Source organism: Nanorana parkeri, unplaced genomic scaffold (genome assembly GCF_000935625.1).
Source record: "Nanorana parkeri isolate BGI_ZX_2015 unplaced genomic scaffold, ASM93562v1 scaffold1284, whole genome shotgun sequence".
In the NCBI taxonomy this organism is placed as follows: Eukaryota; Metazoa; Chordata; class Amphibia; order Anura; family Dicroglossidae; genus Nanorana; species Nanorana parkeri.
The window spans coordinates 408,049-422,716 of NW_017307552.1; the positions used below are offsets into that span (position 1 = coordinate 408,049).

Consider the following 14,668-nt stretch of genomic DNA (forward strand, 5'->3'; position numbering starts at 1 on the left):
CCCCCCCCCCAAAAAACCTGTCAGGAACCATCAGCCTCAAGGAAGTCCTTCCAAAACAGTGTGTGGACAGAGGAGCATTTGTGACACCATTTATGAGCTGTACAACCTCAATATATAATCATCAACTCAATGCAACCTATAATTTGCGAATGTCAGCGTAGCACAGCCATGCTAAAACCCTACGTAAGCATATTTTGCATATATTCGTAACGTAAAAGAACTGCATTTTTGTGTAGCGAAAGAAGAAAAAAAGACAAAAGCCGCACACGTACTATACCGCTGTTTAAACACTTCAGCTAGACATCCATTTTTTTTATTTTCTATAGATATGAAACGTCTGTGAACATTAGTAACGATCACTGAAAGTTGTCATGATCACAAATTACCTTTTGGCTGCGTAGACGCAACTGCTGCATCAGATATCAGCACACAGAAATTATTTTACCTTTGAGTCAGAAAGGTTTGAGCCATTACCCATAGCAACCCATTGTCATGTCCTATTTGAAAGTTAAAGCCAATGTCACGGGCTTCTGCGCCAATTTCCATAAATTGGCCTCGTCAAATCTGATTGGTGACTTCTGTTTTCGTTTGCGCCAGCTTTATAAGCTAGACAGCATGCTTGTTTTTATTAGAAATGATCTAAAGCTGCCATACACCTTGCGATCATCGGACAAAACTTTTCATCCGATGATCGAACCGTCGCACGATTTTCGTACGGCGGCCCCATCCTGCCCCGATAATCGCAAGGTTCAATCAGATGTAGTTAAAAAAAAACACACCTGGACGAATTGTGGTAATCGACAGCACGTATTTTAGTTTGCGCACAGGCAGTGTTAATCGTACAAATTTTGACGTACGCAACGCCACCGACCTTGCAAAAATCGTACGATCGGTCAAAGTTTTCTAACCTGCTGGATAGTCAAAAGTCGTATGATTGTACAGTATTTGCGGTTGTACACTGCCCATCAACCTTACCAATATCGGAAGAAAACGCGATCGCATACGAAAAACGGCCGATAATCGTAAGGTGTATGGGCAGCTTAAGACTAGCAATGTTACCCGGAGCAACAAGGTCCCAAAAAGAAAACCGACGAAAAAGAAAACAGAAGCATGAAAATTTAACAGCAACCAGATTCTGGCTGATTTACAAAAGTTGTGCAAAAAGAAAGCTGTTGTCCATAGCTATGGAATCCTTAAATTATATCAACTTATGAAACCTCAGGGTGCATTTAGAAGCTGCAAAACTAAAAGACCCCAAGTTCAGTTGGACGCAATAAAGAGTACCTTCAGGGGATGCCTGTTAAGTCCCCTATATAGAGCGCTTTGGTGGGTGAGAGAGCTTGGGAGCCCACTGCTAAACGCAGCACAATGTTGAAGTGTGAACAGCCCCATTGCCAAACATGGGCAAGAGTTTAAACGTGCTTTACTGCGTATATGAATGAGCCCCATACGGGTGACGAAGAGCAGCTGCGGCATTGTGACAAAGTTTCCTCTGTACAACTTTTTTAGTAAATCGGCCCCCTCGTTTAAATCCACAGACGAAACCCCAATCGGCACTACAGCCAACCGCTCCATTTTGTACTCCACTTTACCAAAGCGGGCCCAATTTTTGCTTTCTGTCAACGACGTTGATAAGAAACCGTGGCTACTTTTGTAGCTATGGGCAACAGCCCTGTGTGTTTCTTTTTGGTTTTTTAATTTGCTCTGCCTTTTGCAATCACTCGGTTTCTAGGCCAGTACAACTATTTTCTTCATTGTAACAACAACAACAAAACATAACAACGATATACAAAACATAATACCTAAAAGAACACTTAATGTTTATTATATTCTGGTTCTAAACAAAATGTTTTCCAACAGTAACAATCATGGCAACAAAATACGCATGGCAACAAAATGAAACCCACAACCCTAATGACACATGGATGTGTGGTCTGCAACCAATTTCATACGAGACCTTAGGGAGTTTGGTTAAGATTAAAAAGTTGAGTAAAGTGGTGGGCAGCCATGGGATTAGCCACCGTGTACTGGATCTCAGCCCCCAGCACAAAAACAGCCTTCATGAGCAACCCTGGAACACAGAAGTCCCAGTAACACAATCCCCCTGTAGTGCTTTGTCACATTTGGAAACTTCAGCCACACTATCAGCTGCCACAGCCGAGAGCTATGTGAAACAGACCCTTTCCGTCCACCCTTAGCCCAGTCTTACCTCTCAGCCATTTCTAAGTGTCTCCCCCTCACATGGTCCAGAAAATAAAGTCTTCAAACACAAATAAAGTGAACCAAAAGTCCTCAAGGACCTGTTGATTGCCCAGATTCCCTCAATCGGTTGTGATCCCTTAGCAATGATATGAGCAAGTGAGATAGCAAGCTCCCCCCCCACCTTCCCTCTGAGTCAGGCTCTCCCTTCCCAGGCAGGATGTGTAATCCGATTCCACTCCCAGTATATCCTCCCCCATCTACTGGTGTGTAGAGCTGGGACATGCATTATTACCCTGCACAAAGGAGGGAGGGGGGGCGTTAACCCCTTTCATACCACAGGGCTGCTTCACATCATGTGAGCCTGCTTCCAGCGAAGGAGAGGTTAAAGGAAAGTCCCTTTTTGAAAGTCCCATGCAGACGTCCGTATGACACAATCCTTTTTTTGCAAATTTTCCCTTTTCAAAAAAAAAAAAACCCCATGCAAGTTTTATCACATGACATCTTGTGGTAAAGAGACGGCATTGTAAAACGTGAGCAGAATGCCGCAGGAAAACTATTTCAGAGGATTGCCAAGAGTATTTAGAAAAAAAATTAAAAATAAAGACATTCCACAATTTACACAGATTTATCGGCATTCCCCGGAATCCTTTGTAGGGCAAAAATTCTGGCACCGGACTCGCCAGTAAAATTTCACTTTAGTGCCAAAGTCACAACAGGGCAGAATACCAAAAAGGGTTTCTTAGTTGGGGGGGAACACAATTATTTATGGAGAAGGTGGCTATATTAGTAAATGGGTAGAGTGCTGCCAATTAAATTTACACAACTCCCAAATTACATCATTTTTTAAAAACTGGTTTATTGATAAAAAGGCGGATAAATATTTAGGGGCAATTGTAGTTTCCAAAACATTCCAAGTTCTTTACGTACCCCCTTCCAAAAATATACACTATATTGCCAAAAGTGTTGGGCTGGCTGCCTTTACACACACATGAACTTTAATGGCATCCCAGTCTTAGTCCGTAGGGTTCAATATTGAGTTGGCTCGCTCTTTGCCGCTATAACAGCTTCAACTCTTCTGGGAAGTCGTCCACAAGATTTAAAAGTGTGTCTATGGGAATGTTTGACCATTTCTGAGGTCAGGTACTGATGTTGGAGGAGAAGGTCGGGATCGCAGTCTCCGCTCTAATTCATCCCAAAGGTGTTCTATCGGGTTGAGGTCAGGACTCTGTGCAGGCCAGTCAAGTTCCTCCACTCCAAACTCGATCATCCATGTCTTTATGGACCTTGCTTTGTGCCTTGGTGCGCAGTCATGTTGGAACAGGGAGGGGCCATCCCCAAACTGTTCCCACAAAGTTGGGAACATAAATTGTCCAAAATGTCTTGGTATGCTAATGCCTTAAGAGTTCCTTAACTGGAACTTAGGGGCCAAGCCCAACTCCTGAAAAACAACCCCACGCCATAATCCCCCCCTCCACCAAACTTTACACTTGGCACAATGCAGTAAGGCAAGTACCGTTCTCCTGGCAGCCGCCAAACCCAGACACGTCCATCAGTTTGCCAGACAGAGAAGCGTGCTTCGTCACTCCAGAGAACACGTCTCCACTTCTCTAGAGTCCAGTGGTGGCGTGCTTTACACCACTGCATTGGACGCTTTACATTGCACTTGGTGATGTAAGGCTTGGATGCAGCTGCTCGGCCATGGAAACCCATTCCATGAAGCTCTCTACGCACTGTTGTTGTGCCAATCTGAAGGCCACACGAAGTTTGGAGGTCTGTAGCTATTGACTCTAGAGACAGTTGGCGACTTCTGTGCACTGAGCGCTTCAGCATGCAATATTAAGTAGTAAGGAAATTTCACGGAACACCTGAATCCAATGATTTGGAGGGGCGTCCCAATACTTTTGGCAATATAGTGTATATGGTTAGACTTTCATTCGAGAAAATTGGTTTTCGTAGCGTTTGTTCAATTTTGTCATAGTTAATTGTTTTCGACCACGGTGATGAAATAAAATGGAAGGAGCCGGGTGGAAATTTTTTCTTGAACGAAAGAAATTCTCTCTCAATACGGTTTTCATTTGGGAAATTTCATTCATTCCAAAAATCGAATGTTAAAATGAAACCAAATTTTGAATTGCATTGGTCATTCAAAAGTCTACCATACCTTTCTGACTCAAAGGTAAAAAGTCTACCAGTGTATGGCTGTCTTAACAGAGTGGATGGAGGAATCTCCACTGGAGGCTATCGTATTCAGGCAGTCATGGCACCAATGGATTCCTGAATACCCGAACAGTGACTGCATCTGATAGGGTACAGTCACTGTGTGGCCAGTGATTTTGCACCTCAGACATTTATTAATTGACTGAGCTAGGTGAGAAATTATTGGCCGGACAGTGACTGCATCCTGGTGCTTACAGGGTCACCCATGGCTCGAATTTGGGCCAATGCAGTAGGTATCAGCCAAAATTAAATTGGTTTATGGGGGCCATGTCAGATGCAGGCTACCTATCATGGCAGCCTCTTTGCCACCACTTCCTATCTACACGCACTCCAGCGATGGCCGCATGGCACTTCTCTGGTTGGGTGTCTTGATGGTAACAACAGTGGACCATGCCTGCGTAAAGTGTGTTAAAATCCCTAATTGCAATCTCCATTGATAGCCTATGTGACAGGGCGACAATGCAGAAGAGCAATTAGGAGACAGGAAGAAACTAGGAAGTACCTGAACAAGGACCTCAAAGGCAGAATTACCAGCTGTAATTTTTATCTCTATAGGTTGAACTCATTGGACATGTTTATTTTTTTCAACCTGACTAACTATGTAACTAAATCCTGTATAATAATAACTATGTAACTACAATCTGCAAATATAGAAGAATATCAAAAATTACTTTTGAAATGACATTGACGCGTCAAAGTATTTCTAAACCTAAAACCGATTGTGTAATATCTTACGACTTAACAGTCCTTAGATGTGATGGCTGCATTTGTAGTCTTTTTTTCAGGCTTTGTTCCCTTTATTTTCACCAGGTAATCCTGAGAATAACACAATGTCTGTCCCTGGGTGGCTTTCCTCTCTCCTCTACTGTATGTATAGGGGAGCCATGGTTTGCCACCCAGGTTGCACTTTGTCAATATCCATGACATGGTGAGTTGATGGGATTAGCAGTTTACAAAAGAAAGATAACATTGTTTTTGCAGTCTGTTGAGCGCACAGAAAGTGAAGAAGACACCACATTTCTAGCAAAATCAACAGGTATTTTCTGTACTTAAGTGCTAATAAACATCAAAAAATCAAAAAACGTGTCCAAATAGGTAAAATAATCCGGTGAACGGTGAACTCCGTGTGAAAGAATGCAAATATACAAAGATAGCAAAGTGCTTGAAGATGATCATCTGTACTTGCTGAAAATGTTCTTGGCCTGGCAGCCACCACATCTAAGGACTGGTAAGCTGCAATATTTGACAATTCTGTGTCTGGGTTTAGATCATTTTATGTAATTTTAGTGATTGGGTTGACATATACTATAACCTCCTCCCACAGGCTTTTCTTATTCAAAGGTTTGTATATCCAATTTCTTGCTTTTATTGTTAGAGAGAGGAAAGTATTAGAACCCTGTTGGGTTTTTATCACTGTCCCTGTACCTTACTAGGAAAATTCAACCTCTCTATTTATCCTGCTGATAACTGTAACTGGGAAAGAAAGTTAAGGAAGCGTCCAAAAATTTGAGTTGTCCCCCAGAACAAGAATAGAGTGGAACTCTTCCAAAGGGCCTCTCCTATCCTATGGAACTCTCTACCCCAATCTGTCCGTCTATCTCCCACCTTGACTGCCTTTAGGCGATCCCTTAAGACTCATCTCTTCAGGGAAGCTTATCCCACCTCAACCTAACCACTGAACCATCACGTTCTCAAACAATTCATCCCCACACCTCGACCTCCTCATGTATCACTGGCCTCTCCCTTTTAGATTGTAAGACCTCAGCGGCAGGGCCCTCCTTACCATCTTGTCTTGAATTGTATTGTGATTGTAATGTCTTCCTTATATTGTACAGCGCTGCGCAAACTAGCAAACTGTTGGCGCTATATAAATCCCCGCAGTGAAGATCGGAGGACATCACTTCCGCCGGCGACACGTCGCGCTGACGCGCAAGGTCGGAGGTCGATCGGCGGTCCGTCGTAAGTGCAAGTGGTCGCAAAGCGGGTAAGTCGGTAACCGAGGAATGTCTGTATAATAATAAACGGGACAATTGTTGAGGTGACAACAACTGTCCAAGAGGCATTTTATGTATTGCTTACTCTATCCAAAACGAAAAAAAAAAAAATTTGGGCAAACCACACACTTTAACGAGATCTTCCACTTCCAAGATAAAACCTTTTCCTGAAGATGCTAATGGCCTGGCTGTGATGCTGATCCAGTGGTTTCAATACCAACGTTGAATGAGTACGTGGATTAGGAGTTCAGTAGTGCCAGGCAACTAACAATTTCAACTTTCTGAGATAAGAACACTTTATAGTACAAAGTATATAAGCCAAGAACAGGTCTCTGACTGCACCCCCAACCCAGAGGCGCGTTCAGTTGGTGCTGAGTTAGCAAACCGCTGCTGAGCGCTGTGCTGCAAGTCATCGCTCAGCACTGCTAACTTAGCACTCGCAGCGGAAGTGAATGTGGCTGCAGTGAGTGTGACATCAGCATAGTAGTATCCCCGAAGGAGCCAATCACAATTTAGTGTGGAAACCTACAATTTAATGTTTTGATGGACGAGTGTGAACGAAAAACTGCGTCTGAATAACGAGGCAGGGTTTGTTCAAAATACTCCTTTCATTAATAGCCACATCAAATATGCCACGGCTCTCAGTTTCCCCCCGTAAACGAGTAGAAATTGCACTGATGGTAGGGTTGAACACTGAATCCTCCACCATTTTGCTCAGCACTGTGCAGCCGAAGCGTTCAGTGAAGCTGCTGCAGAACAGCTACTCAGCGCTTGGCTAAGGAACTGAACGCAACTGAACGGAAAAGAAAACCATTGCAGCTCCACCTACTGTGTTGTTCATAAGCTACAGCTGGAAAACCATTCATATACAAATGAGAAGTCTAGCAGGATAACAGACATGTAACAAGGCCAAACACCTAGGAGCTCCTAACACTTTGCATGTGAATGAAAGATTACAAGTCTATGGGGTCTCCAGTACACACGTTGATTTAATTAAGTTATATCTTTAGCTTCAGGATACAAAACATACCACGTCTTTTATCTGAGCGTGGGGGTGATATAAAAGCCTGCTGGTCTAGCTGACACTAGTAACTGGTCAGTCACTGATACTGGACAGTACTGTGTATTCCGAAATGTTATTGTGCTCTGCATGGAATATTTTCTCTTCTAGACAAAAAAAAAATAATGTATAGATTTCCACTTTAAAAATAACCATGGATAAAGCAATTTAACAAATCATTTTGATAATTTAAAGAATATACTTTATTGAAAGCTAAAGAATCATCAGTAAACCAACACTTAAACTGTCTTAGATAATATCGATCATGTTTTATTTAAAGTAGATCTAAACCCAAACTGGATAACTTTAGTTTGATAATCAATACTCATTTTTTTTTCTTTCATTTATAGGATTATTATTTTATATTTATTATTTTAATTATATTTTTACTTTGTTTGGGTTAAAAGGATTTACAACATACAGTAAAAAGAAGTCTGTGAAGGTTCTCATTCGTCCAGGTTATGGTATATCTGTAAAAAATAAGTCAGGGCAACTGGATTTGCCGTATTTTTCTTAAAGATGATTTCTTTTCTTGAAGACGAATTCTTCATTTCTGAATTTAGAAAGCTTGTCGGATGACCAGTGAAACGTCTTCAGGAAAAATACAGCAAGTCCAGTTACCTTGACTTAAATTTTACAGATACAGTAAAAAGAAGTAACAGTACAAGGGTATTAAATACAGTTTTTTTTCCTATTGAAGATTGTATTAGAAGAAAAGGTTTACAACTTACAGTAGAAAGAAGAAACAATATAACAAAGTACAAGCTTCACATCCAGTGCAAGGGTATAAAATACTGTTTTCACATTTATATTTCACTTGAAAATGTTTATCTGCTGCTGATCTCCCACAGTCTTTTAAAGCCACTTCCTGCCTACATACGCTCCAGCAATGGCTCCTGCATTTCTCAGGGTGGGTTTCCTGTTGGAGGCAGCGGTGGACCATGCCTATGTAATGTGTTTTGAAGTGGCCACTTTGACATGGCCCCGTTGGAAGCCCATTTGACAACATGGTAGCACAGATGGGAGATGGGGAGGATGCTTTGTCACCCTATAACAGGAAGGGCCTGAACAAGGACCTTTATGGCAGGATCACCAGGGATTATTTTATTGAAAGCTGGTGATTAAAAAATGTTGAAATTTTTTATTTTGAAATTAAAGCTTGTCTATACCCCAAAACAAAAATGCAATTTGTTGTAGCTTACCAATCCTGAAATGTGGTGGCTGCATTAGTTTTCTTTTTTTAGGCTTTTTTCCCCACTTTCTGTCTTAGGGTGGCTCCACTCTATGGAGGAGCAACAGAGCCACCCTTAGACAGCAGCATTGTCACCCTGTGGGGAGAGTAGTGTTAGATACCCTAGCACAGGGCTCAAAATTTCCACTTGCCCCCTCGCAACTGGCGAGTGAAAATTGCGCGAGGGCGAGTGGAAATTCATCGGGGGAGGGGGCGCCACCGGCAGGACCAGCAGGGGTGAAACTACCGCCGCTTCTGTAGCTGCGATCACTCGGTTCAGTTGTCTCTTCTGTGGCCGGAGTGAGGGGAAGACACCCGAACTGATTTTGCTCCTCCTCGGCCGCTGCAGCTACAGAGCGGCCGAGGAGATGAATTATTTCGGCTGTTTTCCTTCATTCCAGCCACCTGCAGCTTTCTCCACCCACCTCAGCTTTTCATAGGCTGGGAGAAAGACTGCAGCTGCCATTGGCCGGCTGGAAGTGTTTGCAGTGCGGGACCTGAAGGATACATCTTTGTACCCCCCCTGCACTAGCACCACGACCAGGAGAGGAAGAGCGCAGATCAGCTATGTGCACTGTAAGTCCCTGTTCTTTCTGCCTTACACCACTGCCCTCTGTGCATTACATTACTGATCTCTGTACTGTGCGTGTCATTACTGACCTCTGTACTGTGCGTTACATTACTGACCTCTGTACTGTGCGTTACATTACTGACCTCTGTACTGCTGACTTCTGTACTGTGCGTTACATTACTGACCTCTGTACTGTGTGTTGCATTACTGGCCTCTACTGCTGACTTCTGTACTGTGTGTTACATTACTGACCTCTGTACTGTGTGTTACATTACTGACCTAGGTACTGTACGTTGCATTACTGACCTCTGTACTGTGCGTTACATTACTGACCTCTGTACGTTACATTACTGGCCTCTGTACTGTGCATTACATTACTGGCCTCTGTACTGTGCATTACGTTACTGACCTCTCTACTGTGTGTTACATTACTGATCTCTGTACTGCTGACCTCTGTACTGTGCATTACGTTACTGACCTCTGTACTGTGTGCTACATTACTGACCTCTGTACTGCTGATCTCGGTACTCTGCGTCACACCGCTGACCTGGCGGAGTTAGGGCTGGGGCAGGGTAGGGGTTAGGTGGGGCAACTGGTGGCGAGTAACTCTTAAGGTCTGGCTAGTAGCTCAGGGCCTGACGTTTTGAGCCCTGCCCTAGCAGATATAGATGGGTTTGACTAGCAAAATTAAAGCAGCGCACAATTTTAAGCAGCTACAGCAAAAGTTTTTATTTTCCTTTTGGGATAAAAGTTTTACATCAATGAATAAAAGCCGACCATCGGAAGCAACCCTGTCAGTGTTAAACAGTTTGTCTCAACACTCTATCTGGCACTTTTGCTGGACAGCTTGGCCTGTTAAAGGAAGTTAAAAAATAACAGACTTACTGTCTGGATCACCCAGAGAAAATAAGTAAAACAAAGCCTGAAAAGAAAACAAATGCAGCCACCACATCCAAGGATTGGTACGCTTCACTACATACAATTTTTGCTTTTGAGCTTAGATACAATTTAAGTTAAAGATTATATGAGATTTCCGTGAGCCGGTTCAGATTTGAGAGTTTCTTTGGATCTTTACTTTGCAGCTACTCAGCCGTCAATATTTCTTTTTCGCCGTATTGAAGAGATACAATTGTTTCCTAATTGAAAGCATTCAATAAAAGCCTCATCCTGGCTTTTAGAGGTGCTAGAGTTTTGTCATGTGAGAGTTGGAGCAGAAAGTGTCTGGGCTGCCTCGGTTGCTAGGCAGGCGACATGGAATGAGCTCTGTAGGGCAGCCGATGAAGCAGCTGTTATGCTGAAGTGGTCAAACAAAACACGCGACGGGGTCAGATCGACAGAATCCCAAACAGAATGGTTGTCATTGGAAACAGAACGCAATTCGGAATCAATGCAAATGGAACATCAAAAGAACATCAAAGGATGAACTACAGACATGCATTTAAAGTTTCATTAGGTATTTAATTTAAAGCTGATAAAGTGATTTTAAAGCTAAAGTGTGAGCAAAAATACCCAGACTTATGTATTAATTTAAAACCTCAATAAAGTCACCCTGTCATCACAGAAGGAACAACCTGTGAGGGCCTATTCACACGATAGCATTGCGTTAATTATGCACGTTACCATGCGATTACCGCACGCAATCGCACAATCCACCTAGCGTGTATGTGTCATGGTATGGTAGATGCATTGCCATCCATTTGAATGGCAACGCTATGCACCTAGCTTGCATTATCTGTGCTAGGTGTGTTGTGTCGCCATTCATGTGAATGGCACCCCAAAGCAAATCCCAGCTGCCGTGCGCTGCAGTGCAGTGAAAACAAGTAGTGCGTGCAATACTTTTTTTCAACCACAACGTAACACATGGTATTGCAGTACTGTGCGTTGTTCTGTGTTGCAGCGCACAGTGGCCAGATTGCAGCGGCAGGGATGTGCAATGGGGTGCTATTCAAATGAATGGCAAGGCAAAACACCTAGCACAGGATATGCAAGATAGGTGCATAGTGTTGCGATTAACGCAATGCTATGGTGTGAATAGGTTGTAAAAGAAGAGGCAATATACATACCTTTCAAGCAGCCTGTGTGTTGAAAGTCACCGCTTTCCTTCTCCTGATATTCTACACTTCCAAGTGTGGGAATACACGCACCCCTTTCATATGTATGTCAGGACTTATAAGCTGCCTGGAGAAACCACTGCATGCAGAGGAGGAAGCAAATATTCAATCCACCTGAAGGGTCTATGATTTGCAGTGGCCAAGGAGAAGAGAAGTGCCAGAGTTTCCACATACAGGCAGTCCCCGAGTTACATACACCCGACTTACATACGACTCCTACTTACAAACGGAGGCTATTACCGTACAGCAGGGGTAGTTGTAATGCTACCGCACTCCACGACAACCCAACATTTTCAAAATCCAATTGCCACAGGGACTGCAAGTGAGGTGAAATCTTCTGAACAGGGGCACACACAGCATAACAAACTTTCCCGGGGGTAAACCTTTCCCTATGCTATCCAAAACTAAACAAACATTTTTTTTGGCTGGAGTTACACTTAAAAAATTTACCTGTTCGAACTTACATACAAATTCAACTTTAGAACAAACCTACAGTCCCTATCTTGTTCATAACCCGGGGACTGCCTGTACTGGCCACTGGAAAGGTACGTTTATACACTCTTTTTTCAGGGTGTTCGTTCTGTACAAGTAACCTTGTAGTGACCAGGTCACTTTCAAGCTAAGTTCTGGACATTTAACAACCACCCTTGACCCTCCCTATATAAGTAATCACTATGCTATTTAAAGTGATATTAATCTCAAAAGGATTTTAACTATTTCAAATGCTGATGAAATCAAAATGGATGCTGCTTCTTGATGTTTAAAAGTTTTAGCTTCCTGCAATATCAGCTGGTCCCCTGAGCATTGGCCCTGATATCCTGTTTTAGGATGACTCCTTTCCCTTGCAGAGTCCCGTGGAGCCACTGTTGTGTATGTGCTAGTATGCTGTGTGCGTCTCCACAAACACACAGGTATAGTAAGCCAAGCCAGTCCTCTGCTCCCTGTTCTTCCTTCTCCAAGCTAGAGGACAGCTCCTGGAGACTGCTCTGTCCCTTGTGATCTTGTACTGGACAGGAAGTTCAGGGAAGCTGAGCGGAGAGAGTTGGATCAGTTTGTAAACATGATGACTGTAAGGGTTTGGGCAAAAAAATTTTCTAATTTAAATCTTTAATTTGAAAGAAATTGTTTGCTGGGCAATGTATATTTGTTTGCTCTGGATTCATTAGGAAAAAAAAAAGTGTGAGAGCTTAATACTATTTAAAAAAAACATTGATCTAAAAGCCTGTTTCACTTTACTAGATCCATGGTCATAAGATCTTCTATAGGGTCTTCTAGGGTCTATAGGAATCGCCTAAGGGTCTTTTATATTTTTCCCTACAGAGGAGAAGGGAACTAAATGCTGTTGCTGCTGATTTAGGGGGTTATTAGTGAATAACCCAGCCAAAGTGAAGTTAGCCGAACTACGTTCGGCTATTCACTCCGGCTCAGTGCGGCTGATTTTAGCCGTACATTGGCTGCCTTCGGTCAGCCGAACATGCTCGTCACGGCCGGCTCCACCCAGTTGTTATTATTTAATGACAGATCAGCGTTCCCAGGTCATTTGGGGACATTAATCTGTCATTACAACTGGGCGGAGTGAGCCTTGAAATCACGGTTGGCTCCATCCAGCTGTCATTTGCGGGGTGAACGGCTGGCCTTCGGCAGGTTGTTTGTCCCGCTTCACCTGTCACTTCGGCTCGGCTGCCTTCAGCTGCTGTACGGGCTATTGTGAATAACCCGTACAGAAGCCCTTCGGTTTGACTGAACCAAAGGGCTCAGGAGGCTGGAGAGAAGCGAAGGATCAGCCGAAGCTACGGCTGTATCCTTCGGCTCAATAGTGAATAACCCCCTTACTGTTGATTCACAAGTTGGGCGGACCTTGACCGAGCTGTTTTGCTTACTGCAGTAGAGAAAAGTGAGGTCAGATCCTGGCAGCCCCATGTAACAGGGGTGTTTGGATTATAAAACCAGCTTAACAAATTGACACATTTTTTGGCAGCTTCAGACAGTTCACACCTACATGTTATGGCTGCAAATTTAGCTGTTCGCCTTCACTTCCCATTTAAAGTGACAGTAAACTCAGGAGTTTAATCTTAACCAGTTGACATCCGCGGTGTTAAACCCCCTTCCCATCCAGGCCATTTTTCAGTATTCAGCGCTGCGGTACTTTGACTGACATTTATTCCGTCATGCAGCGCTGTACTGAAATGAATTTTATACCCTTTTTTGGGGACAGATAGAGCTTTCTAAAAAAATTTACAATTTTAATAAAAATCAGTAAAGTAAACGTGTGATTGTAGTCTATCATGGGAGCGAGCTTGGAGCATTGGATCACACTTTTGTTTTGCCTGAAGAAGAGACCAGACAGTCTCGAAAGTTATGCGACACTTTGGGGTTTTCCAGTCTGGAGTGCGATGGGATCTACCATATTCTTGGAGCATTGGCTAACACACACAGGGACCATGGGTAACAAAAGTAGCTTATTTCAGAAATAAAGGGGACAATTTTTCTAACTTTACCAATCAATTTTTCCTCCTGGCGGGTGTTTTCTATAGACATGAGGTCATCACCCAATCAGGCCGAAAGGCAGGCAACTGTTATCGCTTGTCTGTGGTCTGCTTATACACACATGCCTGTACCATTCTGGTAACATGCGCATTTCCTAAAGAAAGGAGTATTTTTTCATTTCATACAACTAGATAAATTAACTACACCACAATATGCCTCCTGGGTCACTTCAGTTCACGGTGTCTTTCTGTTATGATTCATGGAAAAAGTAAATAAACTCCGGGTTGTAATCAGCTTCCTGTTACTAAGCTTCTAGAACGACTGCTTATCATTTACTTAGTTTGGCCATACGGGCTCCGATTCCACTCCAATGCAGCAGCTAGATACACCGTTTGGGTGACGATTGGACCTTTTAGAGGTGCCCCTACAAGGTGATAACAAGCGCTTGCAACATCAGAAACATTTGTTATTGCTCACTTAGTTTTTCCGGAATGTCCTGTCTCCTGCTGGATTTTCTTCTTCTGCTCCGTATGAATATTACCCCCCCACTTAATGGAATTATCAGATGTTTTTGTTGCTGCAAATGTAAGGCATACTTTCATAGGCCTCCTTCATTAACACAATCTTTGTTGCCACAAAGTACTCCAATTCTTGAAAGGTCCGGTTTTAGTGGTCTTCAAAGTGAACTTGTGCTCTGCCCATTTAGAACAAGCAACAGGTTCACTTTGATGCCCCCCTTCCCCCATATACTTTGTTTCACTCCCTCGTTTCTTCATTCAGCTGTGAGCAGCGAAG

General features: G+C 43.1%; 1 protein-coding gene across 1 annotated transcript in view; it reads right to left on the reverse strand.

Moving 5' to 3' along the window:
• LOC108797490 (rho GTPase-activating protein 39-like) overlaps positions 1-2,362 on the reverse strand; it is an 87,964-nt gene extending 85,602 nt beyond the window's left edge. Inside the window, exon 1 of the mRNA XM_018569091.1 lies at positions 2,210-2,362. Within this exon, the coding sequence (XP_018424593.1) occupies positions 2,210-2,220 (11 nt within the window). The 5' untranslated portion in view covers positions 2,221-2,362. The remainder of the gene's footprint in view (positions 1-2,209) is intronic.
• Between the last annotated feature and the right edge of the window lie 12,306 nt (positions 2,363-14,668).